The sequence below is a fragment of the Ursus americanus genome, chromosome 1 (assembly GCF_024610735.1).
Source record: "Ursus americanus isolate L20-20 chromosome 1, mUrsAme1.1.p, whole genome shotgun sequence".
NCBI lineage: Eukaryota > Metazoa > Chordata > Mammalia > Carnivora > Ursidae > Ursus > Ursus americanus.
The window spans coordinates 94,144,527-94,160,401 of NC_142127.1; the positions used below are offsets into that span (position 1 = coordinate 94,144,527).

The 15,875-nt window shown below is 35.3% G+C and overlaps 1 protein-coding gene across 3 annotated transcripts in view; it reads right to left on the reverse strand.

Moving 5' to 3' along the window:
- Positions 1-975: 975 nt before the first annotated feature.
- Positions 976-15,875, reverse strand: part of CUL3 (cullin 3) — a 93,142-nt gene continuing 78,242 nt past the window's right edge. For 2 of the 3 annotated variants that reach the window (XM_045775334.2, XM_045775335.2), the window contains 4 exons: positions 14,710-14,844; positions 8,255-8,441; positions 3,984-4,129; positions 976-1,446 (listed from right to left, as the gene is read on the reverse strand). In XM_045775334.2, the coding sequence (XP_045631290.1) occupies positions 1,315-1,446; positions 3,984-4,129; positions 8,255-8,441; positions 14,710-14,844 (600 nt within the window). In that variant the 3' untranslated portion in view covers positions 976-1,314. The remainder of the gene's footprint in view (positions 1,447-3,983; positions 4,130-8,254; positions 8,442-14,709; positions 14,845-15,875) is intronic. The other variant, XM_087863925.1, reaches the window with a different exon arrangement.

Below are 15,875 nucleotides of genomic sequence, written 5' to 3' on the forward strand. Positions count from 1 at the left end.
ATAAAATTGAAGATAAAAATACTCTGAAGTTAAAGCAAACTATAATCCTTGGCGGATCAAACAGGTAAAAAACATTGGTGAAAGTTGGAAGCACAGGATAACTGACATGAATCTTCAGCACAAAGTACATCTTTGAAAACATGAAACGATGACTCTTTGGAGGACAATAGCTAAATACCCAAGAATCATCAGGTTTGAAAAATATTGCTTAATCACTTCCCAAAACACAGTTAGCTGCAAGAACTGAAGATCTCATTAAAAAATATCAAGGTAATCATATTTATTGCATCTTTAGAATGCATTTCAAACAGAAAATTAACAGTGCACCCCAGCTTCACCAAAATATATATTTAAGAGAGGGGCAACCTAAGATATTTATAAACAAAGTATCGGCTGTATGTGCTTTTCAAAGGGTTTGAATTAAATACAACCAGCTGCCAACTTTGTGCTCTGACATACTTGAATTAGTGGGTGTGTGTATACTAAATCATTTATTTTTGTCTACAATAAATGAAATAAAAACACTGCCCTATACAATCCACTATTAGCAGTGAGTACAACAGCAAAAAATTATCGTACCATTTATACATACTAAAATATTTTCTCTCTCTAGAGATAACGTAGAACAAAACCTAATCGTTAGGACTTAATTTGGGAAATCTCAAAATACAACAGGGGAAAACCAAATCAGGGAGTGTATAGAGCCCAAACTAAAGGTTCCTGGTCATAAGGCTAGAAGATTAGTAAGTGCAAGTGGTAGAACAAAGCATGCTCAAATGTATGTTTGGGTCTCTGTATATTTATCAAGCCTTTAAATTAAACAAGACTAGCTAAAGAAGTGTCTTACGCAGAGCAAGACAACCGGGGACTGCGTCATTTCTTCCACCATGTCTGTTACCCAACTTATACAGTATGCGCAAAGTGCTAAGCAACACTACAAAACACGCTTACATCAACACTGAAGACCTGGGGAAATGAAATCCAACAATTTTATTTTAATGAGCTGTATTTTCTAAATTTTTGTTTTATTTTTTCCTGTTTTCATACAGTATTGAAAACAAAACGCGGCACATTCACATTTTCCCGAGGAACTGTAAAGATGATCTCTACAGGGATAAACGTTGTAAAGCCTGAAGCTCAATCAATTGATGTTGAAAACTCTCAAAGGGAGTAAAGGCTTGATCTGAATGGTCTAGAACATGTACTGTAATTTAATAGAAGAGATGGTCGTCTTAATATTTAATGATTTAAAAGAACGTCTCAGTCCATGCGGAAGAGTACAGTCCAAGAATAAATCAAATTTCTGAACGCATTTTATGCTACATATGTGTATACTTTGCGATCCTCAGGTGTTCGTGCCAAATATTCTCTCTCAATAAGTCCTTCAATACGTTTCTTAATAACAACTGGACTTGGTAAGAATCGAGCCTTCAACTGCTGAGTTACCTAAAAGAGAAAGTAAAAAAAACTAATTCTTACCAGAAAATTTTTAAATTTCCATATAAACACACAAAACTTATCTTTGAAGAGAACTGATATGTCACTTTAAGATTCAGATCAAACTCTAATAATTTGATTACCTAAGTCAAAAATTTAACTTTAATTAAAAATGTTTTATTTGAAAATGTAATATATGGGTTAGAACATGCCTCCTTCACATTAGAATATGAATGCTGAAGTGGGTTGGTAGTTAAGAATTAGCTGGAATATATTAGCATGAATGAATAGCACATTATGGTTTAACCATTTTGATACTGTTAGTCTACTAACTTCTGGGTTACTCTCCCAAGTCACACATCTGAGAAGCATAATGTATTTAAGAGCACATACTCTGGACCCCAGAGTACCTAGATTCAAATGCCAGCTCTCCCATTTATGAGCACTGGGCCCCTGGGAAAGTAAATGAACGTCATCAAGTTGTTGCATAAGCTAAATGAATTAATGGTGTGGCCTGGGCCTGGTTAAGTGCTACTGTTGTCATTCTTTTCTCCAGCTGCTGTCAGAATTCTGGGTACTTTGACACCGGTAAAAATAAAATGGTAACCACTGCAGCAGCCGAAGTCTGACTGTGCACTGTGTACTGGTCACTCTGTATAGATTAATTTATTTAATGCTCTTAATCCTGCAAAGTAGGTTGTCTCCTTTTACAAATGAGGAAAATAGCCAGAGAGGAAGACTGACATGCACTAAAAGTCAACAGAGCCCATAGTTAGAGATGAGAATCTAAACCTTTCTGGCCCCAAGGTTCACGCTCTCCCCACTGATCCACCCTGCCTGCCTCTCTTGCAGAACACCCACCCATCCACAAGCCAGCTTTCCTTTTACTCCTGTTGGACAGTTCGCTTTCCAAGGCCACAACGGATTGACAATTCTCTGACATCTGAACTTCAGTACTTCTGCCTCCAGCTAAAATCCACCTCCCTTCTAGTATTATTGCTCCAGCATCAACAAACTTGTCCTCAGCCCATGTGAGATCTCCCAGCCTATGACCCTTTCTTCTAAGCTACTTACAAGTTCTTTTGACCCACCTCCTTCTTGACGGGGCCCAGACTGCATGCAAGATCACTTTCAGCTACACTCTCAACAGTACTCTCAACTCCCAGGCTCCCCTGGTCCTCTTCGACAAACACCCGCTCCACATTTACTACATCATTCAAAACCTACTACTTGGTTCCTTGCTGAGTAAAGTTGTCGTTTTTACACCTTTGGGGAAGACCAGGAGATAACAAGATGCTGCCCACAGGCCAAACACAGCCCCGTGGCCTATTCTGTAAATCCTTACTGGAACACAGCCACACTCCTTTGTTATCGGTGGCTGCTCTCACACTACAATTGAACATTAAAAAAAAGTCTGCCAATCTCTGGTATACGCTGATAACACAAAACTAGTATGTTCGAGCTGACCAAGTTCCTGAGCACCAACATCTCATATCCCGTTTCAGTCTGCAATTCCTCACACTCCCACCACACTTATTCAAACTTGTATCCACCCTTGCTTAGCACACCCCCCGCACCCTGCCCTGGGTTCTAGAGAGAGGCAGAGTCAGTAATATCTTTGTCAACACATCTACCACCCACCTGTGTTCCCTACACAGTCCTCTCACCTTTCAACTGTCCCTCAACCCCATTTTCTTTCAAGTATTCCTCTTTATCCTTAGGATATAAACATACTGAATATCTTTCCATCAGAAAAACAAAATCCAGGATACCTCAAATTAACACTCAGTCCCCTACTACTGCTCTCTGCCTCTTCCCACGAGCCAGCATCTCGAAGGACGAGGCCCTCTCTTGGTGCTTTCAGCTCCACTTCCTTCTCGAGGCACTGCCATCAATGTCACTCTACCAGAGCCATGAAAATGGCTGGGAAAACTAATGAGTTAACCTAACTGCCAACATGTCATGAGTTCTGAAATGACTGACCAGTCTATCATGTAATTCTCTTCCTCTGCCATGTGATGTAAAATACTGCTTATGCAGAACACAGCAGCACGCGGCCCTTCCTTCTCCATTCAGCCTCCAAGCCAGAAACCTACGAGTCCTTGACTCCCCTCGTTTCCCATGACCAGTAAGTCCTGTCGATTCTACTTCCCACTCCTCTTCACTCAGCTCTCTATCCTCTACCAACACTTTATTCAGCCTTAATCATTTCTTACCTATTTCAACGGCAACACTTATTTTTAGAAATAAAAGTAGCTTGTTTAACACAAAAATATTAAGTAGCAGGGAAAATTTTTTATTCTTTGTGTGACAATATTCTATTATTTTTTATTATAAATTATTAGTTCTTAAAGTGTGCACATATTTGGATGTACTGCTGTGTTTAATTATCAAGTGCCATACTTTTAATGATTAAGTGTTACCTGACTCTGATTTCCTAATTTTAAAATTATATTTTAAACATTTGAATATAGTAATTTCCTAAATTTGAACTGTTAATATTATTTTGCTTTTCCGACATTAATCTAGTTCTGAAGCGCCCTCACCTCTGCTACTAATACATTGTGCTGCATCTTCTTTCTGGATTTCATTATCCGCACAATAGCAGCTTCGATCTCATGTTTTCTGTCGTCATCCACTTTCTGCCTCGTTTCTTTCCTTTCCGGGTCAGATTCACCTTGTTTGGCAGCAACTAAAAGAAAAAGACACTTACCATGTAATTACCACGTAATGAAAAATGCAGTTTATAAACAAACAATATAATTTAGTATTATCCACATAGAAAAAACAATTTCAACCTGAGTATACACACAGACTTATTAATTCAAGTAAACATTCAAAAGGTGCCATATTTTAACAAATATTTAAATAACTAACGATCATAGGTATAAAAATCTTGCAATTCTAACTTACTCTTTTTAAACACTAGGAATTTAATTTTATAGAGATAATAAAGCCAATTTTATTTTTTATAAAATACAAGGATTCCTCTCCTGGAAGAAAAATGGTCGCTGGATATATTTAGTAGAAAAATTACCAGTAAATAATTTTCATTGTGGGGCCAACTAATACTTTACTAACATCACGCCAAGATATTTTAAGAGGAGGAAAGAGTTATTTGTTGCCAAGATGTAGTTAGCTCAATAGTTAGAAAGTACCACTGAGGTGTCAGTTAAAGGAACAAATAATTTATTTGTACGTGTCACAGACTACCAAAAAATTTCTTATCATATATCTTATTAATTTTTTTCCATCACAATCTCATTATCACGAACGCATATTCTACTCCAACCTTCTGGAGAAGAGAAGTCTTTCTGTGTTATTGCCTACCATCTTCAAGGCAATTGCTCAGGGATTAAACGTAGAAGTCCCTTTCTCTTACCAACTCTGCTCTGATTGAAATAACAGAGAAAGAAAAATGGCAACTGATTTTTTATTTATTTGGTCATCAATGAGAAATAGATATGAAATTTCTGGAGGCAGAAACTGGAAAATTACAAAGAAGCACATAAGACATTGTGACTTAGGCACAGACACACCCACGAGATAGCGGACTGAACAGTTTAGTAGAACATCATTCTGGTATGCATATCCATTCATCTATTTCTATTTAGAACCCCTTGGTTAAGAATTCTATTTTCAGTATCCTTTCCCAAGTTAATTAATATCTTAACAAAAAAGAGTAAAATTAGATTAAATGACTTACTAAGAAAGAATAATGCCTTTCCTCAAAAAAGTCAATGTCATTTAAAAAAAAAAAAGAGATACTGTTTTAGAGTAAATAGAAATAAGACATAAAAATCAATTTAATGGGGAAACCATGACTGAATCCTGGATTTAAAAAGTAAGATATGAAAGCTATTTTTTAAAAAAGATTTATTTATTTTAAAGAGAGAATGAAGAGAGTGCAGGGAGGGAGGAGGAGAAGAAAGAATCTCAAGCAGACTCCCCACTGAGCGCAGAGCCCAATTCAGGGCTTGATCCCATGACCCCGAGTTCATGACTTGAGCTGAAATCAAGAGTCAGATGCTTAACCACTGAGCCACCCAGGTTCTCCTGAAAGGCATTTTTGAGACAACTGTGGACAAATATGGGTGGTGCACAAATATTTATTTATACAAATAAATATGTATGAAGTTATTAACTTTCTTGGGTGTGACACAGGATTACAATTATTTTAGAAAATAAAGAAATAAATGTATGCTGAAGTATTTGGGGTGGGGAGAAGTGTGATGTTTGCTGTTTCATTTATAATGCTGTAGCAATTGGAGGGAGAGGGGGAGGGTAGGGTCAAAGGCACCAGAGCAAATGGGGCACAAAGCTTAATGACTCATAAATACTGGTGATGGCGATATACCTTCGTCCACTACGGTGTTTCTAACTTTTTCTATGGATTTGAAAAGTTGGAGGAAGAAATAATTTTTTAAAACAATCTATTTTGTTCTTTGGATTTGGCCACCTAAAGAGGTACATTCCAAGATAAATGGGAAGACCTTGGTGATACACACAAGAGTTACGATTTTTTTAAAATATGAGGGCAGGAGCTCACTCCCAGAGCCTCACACCATACCCTTCCCTTTACGAAAAAGATAACAGAGGCATTTGCTCTTGCAATGGGGTACATATGTACCTAACTGTATCAGGGAAAGGGAAAGGGAAACATGACTGGTGGTGTCAGGGAGGACTGTGAACTATAGAAACTGCTGTAGATTACAATGAATCTAATTCTTTTCAAAGGCTGTGTTATTTGAGTAATATATTTAACTTCTTTGTTTGAACTTCTTTTACTGACTATAGTAAAGGCAGAATTAGGTAAGGACAAAGTCTCTGCATCTTTGATAATGAGCCAAAAGGCAAGATGTATTTTGACAACTTAAGAAAACCTATGTGGTCAAAATAGTTTCTCACCGGAGAGAAAATTTTAACTTACACAAAATATTTTTAAGCATCATGATAATCTAAGTAATATTCCAAAATGAAAACATTATTTCTTTACAGAATTTTATAGATTTTATAGCTGAAAAGAACTTTAAGAGATCTAGATGAATACCTTATCATATATAACTGTATTTCTATTTTAATTAGATTTAAAGTACTATACACACAAACAGTTAACATCAAAACTTCCTGTTTTTTAAAAAGATTTATTGGAGAGAGAGAAAGTGAGTGAGAGTGGGGAGGGGGAACGGGGGAGGGAGAGAGTATCCCAAACAGGCTCCACGCCCAGCACAGAGCCTCATTCGGGGCTCAATCTCACAACCCCGAGATCATGACCTGAGCCGAAATTGCGAGTTGGACACTTACCCAGGCACCCCTAAAAATTCTATTTTAATTAGATCTAAAATACTAACAAAGACCACCACCACCCAAAATTAAAAATCCATGAAGAGGGGCGCCCGGGTGGCACAGCGGTTAAGCGTCTGCCTTCGGCTCAGGGCGTGATCCTGGCGTTATGGGATCGAGCCCTACATCAGGCTCCTCTGCTATGAGCCTGCTTCTTCCTCTCCCACTCCCCCTGCTTGTGTTCCCTCTCTTGCTGGCTGTCTCTATCTCTGTCAAATAAATAAAATCTTTAAAAAAAAAAATCCATGAAGAGAAGAGTATTTTTTTGATAACAATAATAGTACCTGAAAATATTACTGCTGGACATGATGGAATGTGGGATTACCAAGAGTTACTTATTTAGGGTAAAGCAGGGTGAGGTTTGGTAATTCAGATATATGTATATCACCACACATCTTCCTCTAAATCTAGGATACAAACAAGTCCTGAAATTCAAAACCTGCATCTGCCCAAAACTATAAAGTTATGTCTTACACTAGGGAAAACAAGATATTTTATTCCATGACTCTCTTTAGTGTAGTTTTATTTTATTTTCAATTTACATCTGTGTCCAAACATGGAGCCATTTTGGTGATGAAGATACAATGATATGATATGGTCTGCAACTATGGGACAAAACAGGCAATGCTTTTTTAAAAAGCTATTTGAAATAAAAATAATTTTTAAAAGACTTCTTCTTTTTATTAATGTAAACGTAAACACAATTTTTTAAAAACAAAAGAACCGCAAACATTTTAAATACTTATTTTAAAATACTGTTTTACTACATAGACTACATACATAGCTGTAATGGATGAAGTCAGCCCTGGGAAGTTTATCTAACGCTAAATCTGAAATCAGGGAACAAACTATGTTAGAATTTTAAACATCAGCAAAGGTAAATTGCCTTTTCCCCCTTAAAAACACAGAAAACACATATCATACATTATGTTAAATATATATTAGGATGTTCATTATTAATTAAAAATAAAAACACTAAAAATTGTTACAATAGGATCATTTCTATGTTTTTAAAGTAGAGAGATAATATGCATTTTAAGGTTTTGAAACTTAGAAGATTATCTATCAAAACATAAATAGCTGCATTTAAAAATCACACTAGACAGATAACCCAGACTTTGAGAAATCTGTAAATCAGTTTTAAAAATAGATGTCCATTATTAGTTAACTCGGCCAATTAAAAAGTTATTTTGTAACTACCAATATATTAATAAAATTGTATTTCCTTCTTGAAAACCATATAGAAAGAAGTACCCTGTTCACACTACCGATTACTTTTTTAAATGCTTACTCTACTTGGATTCAACTGTATTTTGACAGGAACACATATGAATAAAAACTTTATTCCTTAAGCCTATTTGTCATGCAGCACCAGAAAAGCATTACTTTTTTTAAAGACAGAAATCCAACAGATAATAATTTCTTTAGAAGAAAAAGTATCATTTTTTTTAAGAGGAAACATAATTCCAGATACCTGTTTGAATCTTGACTCTGTGTAGTTTGGATGTGAACTGATCATTAACTGTGAATATGTGGCCATTTTCTATTTCCTTGGATTTGGGCTCTTTTGTAAGAACCCGCTGTGTTGGTTTACCACAGGCAAGGGACTGCAGAGCTCTCACAAGTTCTCTTTCGGGGATATCCGTCTCTTGCTGAATTTCCTGAAATTCCATCAGATTGACATAATTAAACTTTTTGAAAGATTACAGTAGATTAATAAGTAAAACTGACCAAGCAGAAAGTAATTAGAGAGAGGTAATTCCATTAAAGAGATAATTAACAACAAAGAACTCCCTTTGCAACAAAGAGTTTATGACAAAGAATTAGGACCCTTCACTAAACTCTCACTTATTTGGAGAAACTGAAGAAAAGGTGATTCAAGTTATAAAATATTGAAAAGACATGTACTTTTTTGTTTCAGGAAATACAAGGCCTGGTCTAAAAATGTCATCCAGCAGAGGTTACTACTGATCTGCTTTAATATTTAGGTAAAAATAAAGTGTTAACCAACATAGGACTGCTAATTTTAGAAATACTCTATAATCTTCCCCTCAAATTGATAAACACTACTTCTGCTCAGCAACTTCCTTCATAGATAGAAGCAAAGTGAGCCTGAGCTAAGGCCTTCAATCATACAATAAAAATTTATAATCCAAGTTGACCGTATTTACTGCCTGTATGACCAAATGAAAAAAAAAATTATATACCTGATAATTAATTCTAAACACAAAAAACACTTAAGAAATCTGTTTTGAAGTGCAAGTGATATTTTTTGCTACATATTATGGTATGAATAAAATGTAATACTGAAAAAAAAGCAGTGTGGGAAAGAAAGAATGCATGTGTAATTTTTTGGTTCATTATACACCTCTTAGGTCTATGGGACAGTAAGAGAATTGCACACGTATATGATTTAGTTCCTACACATCTACAGGGATGTATGTTTCCACCAGATATGTCGCTCTGATATTCTGTACAGAGCTATTTCTTTCTCAAAAGCAGCTCAGGAAAAATGGGCATGAAAATGGGGACATTGATGATATACCTGATCTGCAGAGTCATTCTCTCTTTCACAAATGTGAGCAATAGCTCAGGTTGCTCTAAAGGACTGTCAGGTAAGTGAGGATTGAGAGAAAGGTGAATTTAGTGATGAGGCATTCCTTTGCCTCAAATGATCTCTGTATTTCTACCTTTGTTAGTCATTTCAAATGCTATGTTAATTCCAGCAAATTAAATAGGTGCTGTTATTAGAATATTCATTATAATTTTTATGTACATGCTAAAAGTGACTTATTTACATATGCGATTGCTTAATCATATTCAAAGAACTAGAAATACCTTTTAAGGTGATATTTTATATTACAGATCATTCCCAGAGGGGACTACTGCAATTCAGTGTGCATCCTTTAAGACTTTTCCTACATATATACATACACACACAGGAATACAAATACGTATGTATGTACATGAACATGCCCATTCATACAATGGTATTAATGCTGAACATAAATGGGACACCTCCTCTATAACATGTAAATTTCCCATCTGGGCACATTTACCCTTTTATATTCTTTTGCTTTTATTGCCCTTTTGGTAGAAGTCTTCTACCTTTCTTGTTAGAATGATTCCTAGGAAGATTATGATTCTTATTTAAAATATAACTTTCCTCATCTCATTTTCTGATTAACTCTGATTTATAGAAAAGTTGATTTTTCAACTGAACTCTCCTCAGACAATGTTCTCAGTTGGTAACACATTGTCTACAAATTTTGTCAACTCCAGATATTGTATAAAACTTTTTTTTTTCTTGGTGTGTCAGTTAGGAACTATAGAATAATACTGAGGAACAGTGATAAAGGCAGATATCCTGAAGCTTGTTCCTAACTTTAATGGGAAGGGGCCTAATATTTTACTACTAACTACTGCTTGCTTAGGTCTCTCATCAGATATACCCTGTAACATTAAAGGCATTTCATTCTATAGTTAGGTGGTTAAGGGTCCCCCATATCCTGGAAATATGAAACGAAGACTGACTTCCACAAATGCTTTTTGTACATCTGTAGAAATCATTAATTGACTTTCTCCTTGAAGTCTGGCAAGATAGCAAGTGGTCACTTAATTATTATTATAATAAAATCTTAACTATATTAACAAATTTCTTCTTTGTATTCCAGGAATAAATCCTATTTGGACACATGAATCATTCTTTCAACACACCGCTGAATAGGACTTGCTAGTATTTTATTCAAGATTTGTACATTTAAAGTTGAATAACCTACCGCTTTTTCTTTTTTGTATTCTTGTTCATTTTTAGTAATAAGGTTATGCCACCCTCAGATATTTCCTAAGAGCAATATGGGTATTTTGTTTCTGAGTTCGAAGTTCTCTGTAAAGCTTTCAATTTTAATTTGGTAATTATGAAATCTTAATTATGAGATCTTCTTTTTTGTTGTCTGGTTAGTCAGTACATCTGTGAGGCACTTCTGTGATTGTGAACTGTCTATTTCACCTGGTACTTCCAACCATTTTCCTTTACATGATGTGAAGTTATGTCATTAATGATTGTTACAACTTCTTAATGAAGTATTAATTATCAATGTTGTTTGATCATTTTCTATTTATATTCTACTGCCTGACATTAATTTTGCTATTTTCCATTAGTTTTTATACTTCATACTCATTCTCAGAAAAATTTAAGAACTATAATAAACATTCAGAAAAATATGTATTAATACCCACATCTCTTTCAAAAACCAAATATTAGTTACAATAATCCAAACTATACTATCCACTTTATGTCTGTCCTGATTTTAGCTGTTTTAAATAATACATACTTCTATTAATTAAAGAAATACATAAAAAGAGGAAAAAGCTTTAGCGGCCTGACTACTGTGGATGAATGTGACACTACGAATAAGTGCCACCTTTTCCAGGCAGCTTCTAAGATGGCCTGTAATGATCCTGGTATGTTTTTTGTTTGTTTGTTTTTAAGATTTTATTTATTTATTTGACAGAGAGACAGCCAGTGAGAGAGGCAACACAGGCAGGGGGAGTGGGAGAGGAAGAAGCAGGCTCCCAGCAGAGAAGCCTGATGTGGGGCTCGATCCCAGAACGCTGGGATCACGCCCTCAGCCAAAGGTAGATGCTTAACGACTGAGCCACCCAGGTGCCCCTGATCCTGGTACGTTTTAACTGTGTGATCCCCTCAGCATATCAGGGCTGACTTGGGTGATCAAGAAAATCAGAAAATGACAATATGTGACTTCTAAGACTAGGTCATAAAGGCATTTCAGGTTCTGCCTGGGTCTCTTGGATGGCTCACTTTAGGGAGGAGAATTAGCCAACAGGACGCAAGGACAACCATGTGGTAAGGCCCATGTGAAGAGAAACTAAGACCTCTTTATCAATAGGTGAAATGAACTTGTCAGCCTTATGGAAGGAAGAGTATACCAATAGCCTGGAAGTGCATTTTCCAGCCCAGACAAAAACATTAGATGACTGACACACCAGCTGACATCTTTACAACCTCATGAGAAACTGAGCCAAAACTACCCAATCCAGCCCTACCTAAATCTTTAACCCACAGAAACCAGGGAAGAGAATAAATTGTTACTGGTTGTTTTAACCACTAAGTTTTAAGATGTGTTATGTAGCATTAAATAACTAATATACCATTTTACTGAACTCATAAAAGAAAGAATATTGAAGTTTAAAAATCAGCTTCCTTTTAAAAAGTATTAACTGTCTTCTCTAATTTGTGGAGATGATTTCTGTAAAAGAGCAGACTAATAACTGACGCAGCAGACTACAATGTAACACATGGTGTGAGTACAAACTTGAAGTGCCTTCTCACAATGACCCCTGTTCAAGATGCAAGCAGCCAGAAGATTTTGGGAGCCACAGGAATAGCATCCTACATATGCCATTTATGCTCAGGCATCTGCTTTGTGACTTAGCTAAAATGTGAAATATTAGAGGAATGTTCTGCTTAATTTTATCCTCTACCTAATGATGCTCATTAGCATTAGTGATCCCAAGCCGTTTGGGAAAGGGAAGAGTAAGCCTGAACCAATAAAATTACTAGTAATTCTAATAATGGCTTTAGAAAATTAGTTTATATTTTTGTTTCTCTCATTATTTTCACCAGCTCTTTACAAAGCAGGACTCTGAAAACCAACATTAGCATTTATCGAGCAGTTTATTTTGCTTAAAATATATTACCCAAGGCAGCTGCAGATTAAAACATTCAAGCTGTTAGAGATAATTTAATTCCACCTCTGTTTGAAGAGGCTTACGACTTGAGTAAGGTACTCAATACTTGCTTAATCAGTATCCTTAGGACTAAATCACAGGTAACTTGTGCTTGACAATTAACATTGCTCCCTAGGTAAGACACATCTGGAAACAGGTAAGAACAAAACTTCTTGACTTAGTCACACTTGGGTTTCAAAATATTTCCTTGAAAGAAATAAAATAATAAAAATGATCTCTCTCAATTATATCCACTATATAAATGGAAGTATGGAGGCAGGTATTAAAATAGGCCTACAATTTAATTTAATTTTGCTCTAAATTTCGAACTTTAACTTATTTCTATGTTCGCGTGTATCTGAAAACTCACTTTCAATTAAGTATAAGTACGGCAGTAATTTTACAGCTTTTCAAAGTATTTATTCTTTATCTTAAATTTAAACTTAAGAATGACATGATTTTTATTGCAACTCCAACAGACCCGATAAAGGTAAGGGAGAAGACCAAGTAATCAAAGGACTTAGAGGAGGAAATAAAAAAAGATGATGAATATACAAAAGAAATTTGACACTATCAAGGTAATGTCAAACTAGCCTGAGGACAGACGCAGAAATCAATGAAACAGCTCAGAGTGCAGAAACAGACCCACAAATATATGGTCAATTGATTTTTTTCATAAAGGTGCCAACGTAATTTAAAGGGAAAAGAACAGTCTTTTTAACAAATGATGATGGAATGAACAACTGAATATCTGTGTGTGGGGGGAAATAAATCTTTATTTTTATTTTTTTAAAATAAACTCCACCCCCAACGGGGGCTCAAACTCATGACTGTGGATCCAGGTATATGTTCTACTGACTGAGCCAGCCAGCCACCCCAAGGTGGGGAAATAATTCTTAAACATTAATCTTAACCACATAAAAAAAATTAGCCTGAAACTGATCATAGATCTAAATGTGAAAGCAAAAACTAAAAAGCTGTTTAGAAGAAAATATAGAAGAAAATCTTTGTGACCTTAAGGTAGCCAATAATTTCCTAGCTAGGATATCAAAAGCATGAACTACAAAACGAAAGAAGTGGCAACTGGACTTTTTCAATATTAAAAACTTCTGCTCTTCAAAAAATATCATTTAAAGAAAATGAAAAGGCAAATGACAGACTGTGAAAATATTCACAGCACATAGGTCTGACAAAGGATTTGCACACCAAATTTATAAAAAGCTTTTTAACAATCCAATAAAAGTAGGAATAGACACTTCACCAAACAAGACATATAAGTGGCACAGAAACAGAGGGGATGCTCAACATCTTCCCAGTCAAGGAAAGGCAAATTAAATCCACAATGACATACAATTACGCACCAAGTTAAACAGTTAAAATTAAAAGACTATTAAAATTTTGCAGAGGATGTGGGGCAACTGGAACTCTCCCCTACACTGCTGGCAGGAATGTAAACTAGCACAACACTTTGGGACACAGCTTGGGTCTCCTAAAAAGCTCAACATAGCTCTCTATTCATAACACCCTAAATCTGGGAACAACCCAAAAGCCCATCAATAGGTGAATGGATAAAGAAAACAGAGTAAATCCATATATTAGAATATCACTCAGCAATAAAAAAGGAATGAACTACCAACATGTGGGAATTTCAGAAGTATGTGATGTGAGAGAAAATGGACAACAGCAACACATATTCTAGGATTCCATTTATCTGAAATTCTAGTAAGGCAAAACAAATCTACAGCAATATAAAGCAGATCACCGGCAGTCTGAGGAAGGGGGAGGGAAATGACTGCGAAGAGGTATAAAAATTTAGGGGGTAATATTCTGTACCTTGATTGTGATGGCACTTAATACAGGTGCGCAGATCTGTTAAAACTCATCAAATTATGCACTTAGATGGGACATGTTTTATCAAGTAAAACTTATGCTTCAATACAGTTGATTTTTAACTAACTAAATGAAATGTGACCCAATATGTGTATGGTGTTCATACAGTTCCAAAGCCCAGTTTTACGCTGTTTTCCCTAGTAGTACTCAAAGGTTACTTAATAATAACAATAATAGTAATATTCAAATAATAATAACTTTAAAGGTTACTCAAATAAGAAAGACTCCAGTAACAGGTGAGAATCAGAAATAATACAAATGCTTAAAATTTATATAACCAACCCATACCTCAAACGTGTATTTTTCTCTATTATTAAAGAGCATTAATATGGTCATCTGGAAAGTGGAGACCTGCAATATGTGCTTCCGTGTATTAGAGCCCGTTACTTGCGCCCCTCCAACACCAACTTCGGATCCATCTTCCTGTTTCATTTTTTAAGAAATATAAACAAGATAAAATTATCTCCTGATAACTTTAACCGTATGTTTTTCAAAAATAAGTACTGTAATATCCAACTCTCCCCTTAGCAAAACTACATAACTTATTCCATAAAAAGGAAATGTCACTTAAAAAAATGGGTATGTGTATGGCTATGTGTACACACACATACACACACGTACAATAAATCTTTAAGGACTGTCTTTTCTTTCCCCATTACGAACATTTTATTGTATCTGAGCAAATAATGAATCAACAAGTCCTTATAGTTTTACCAAAAATTATTTTAACAGTACACGATGGGATACTGGACTTTAAAGACAACACCGCCATTTTACAAGCTACCAAAAGCAGTAGGGGTTTCCTTCTTTGTGGTCTGATCACAGCAAGAGATCAAGTAACACCACAGGATGGGGGGAAAAGATCTCTGCCATCCTTAAGTCTGTTCCTGCTCTACGATTTAAGTACAAAATAGAAATTTAAGTCTTTAGTAATTAACATACGAACTGTTTTTAGAACCCACTGATCTGTTTAATAAGACTTCAAAAGAAAACATGATTATTTAGGGAAAAACCCTCTCCTCTAAAACAAAAGTAAGCAATAATTAAAAGCTGAGTGTTTAGTATCCTTAACTTTCCCACTTACACTCATATGACAGTATCAAACATAATTCAATTAAATGAATTGTAAAGAATACTTCCCATTTCAATTAAATCTAAAAATCAGAATATGTGTAGACATTGACAATATTAAAAAAAAGAGTGTTACAGTGACATATGAAACCAGTAGCGCTATTATTAAAATATAGAATAAAACCGTTATTTGCTGCCTAAATAACAACTTGGGTATTTTTCCTTGGGTATGTTTTTCTAAAAGCTTATTATTGGTGCTGGTGGGATGTTATTTTTCTATTTGAAGGCAAATGACTGATTTGATTTATACCTAAGTAATGAAAGTAAATTGTTACCCTAAACCTCACAATTTTCGATATAAGAAAGAAATTACATTTTTTAAA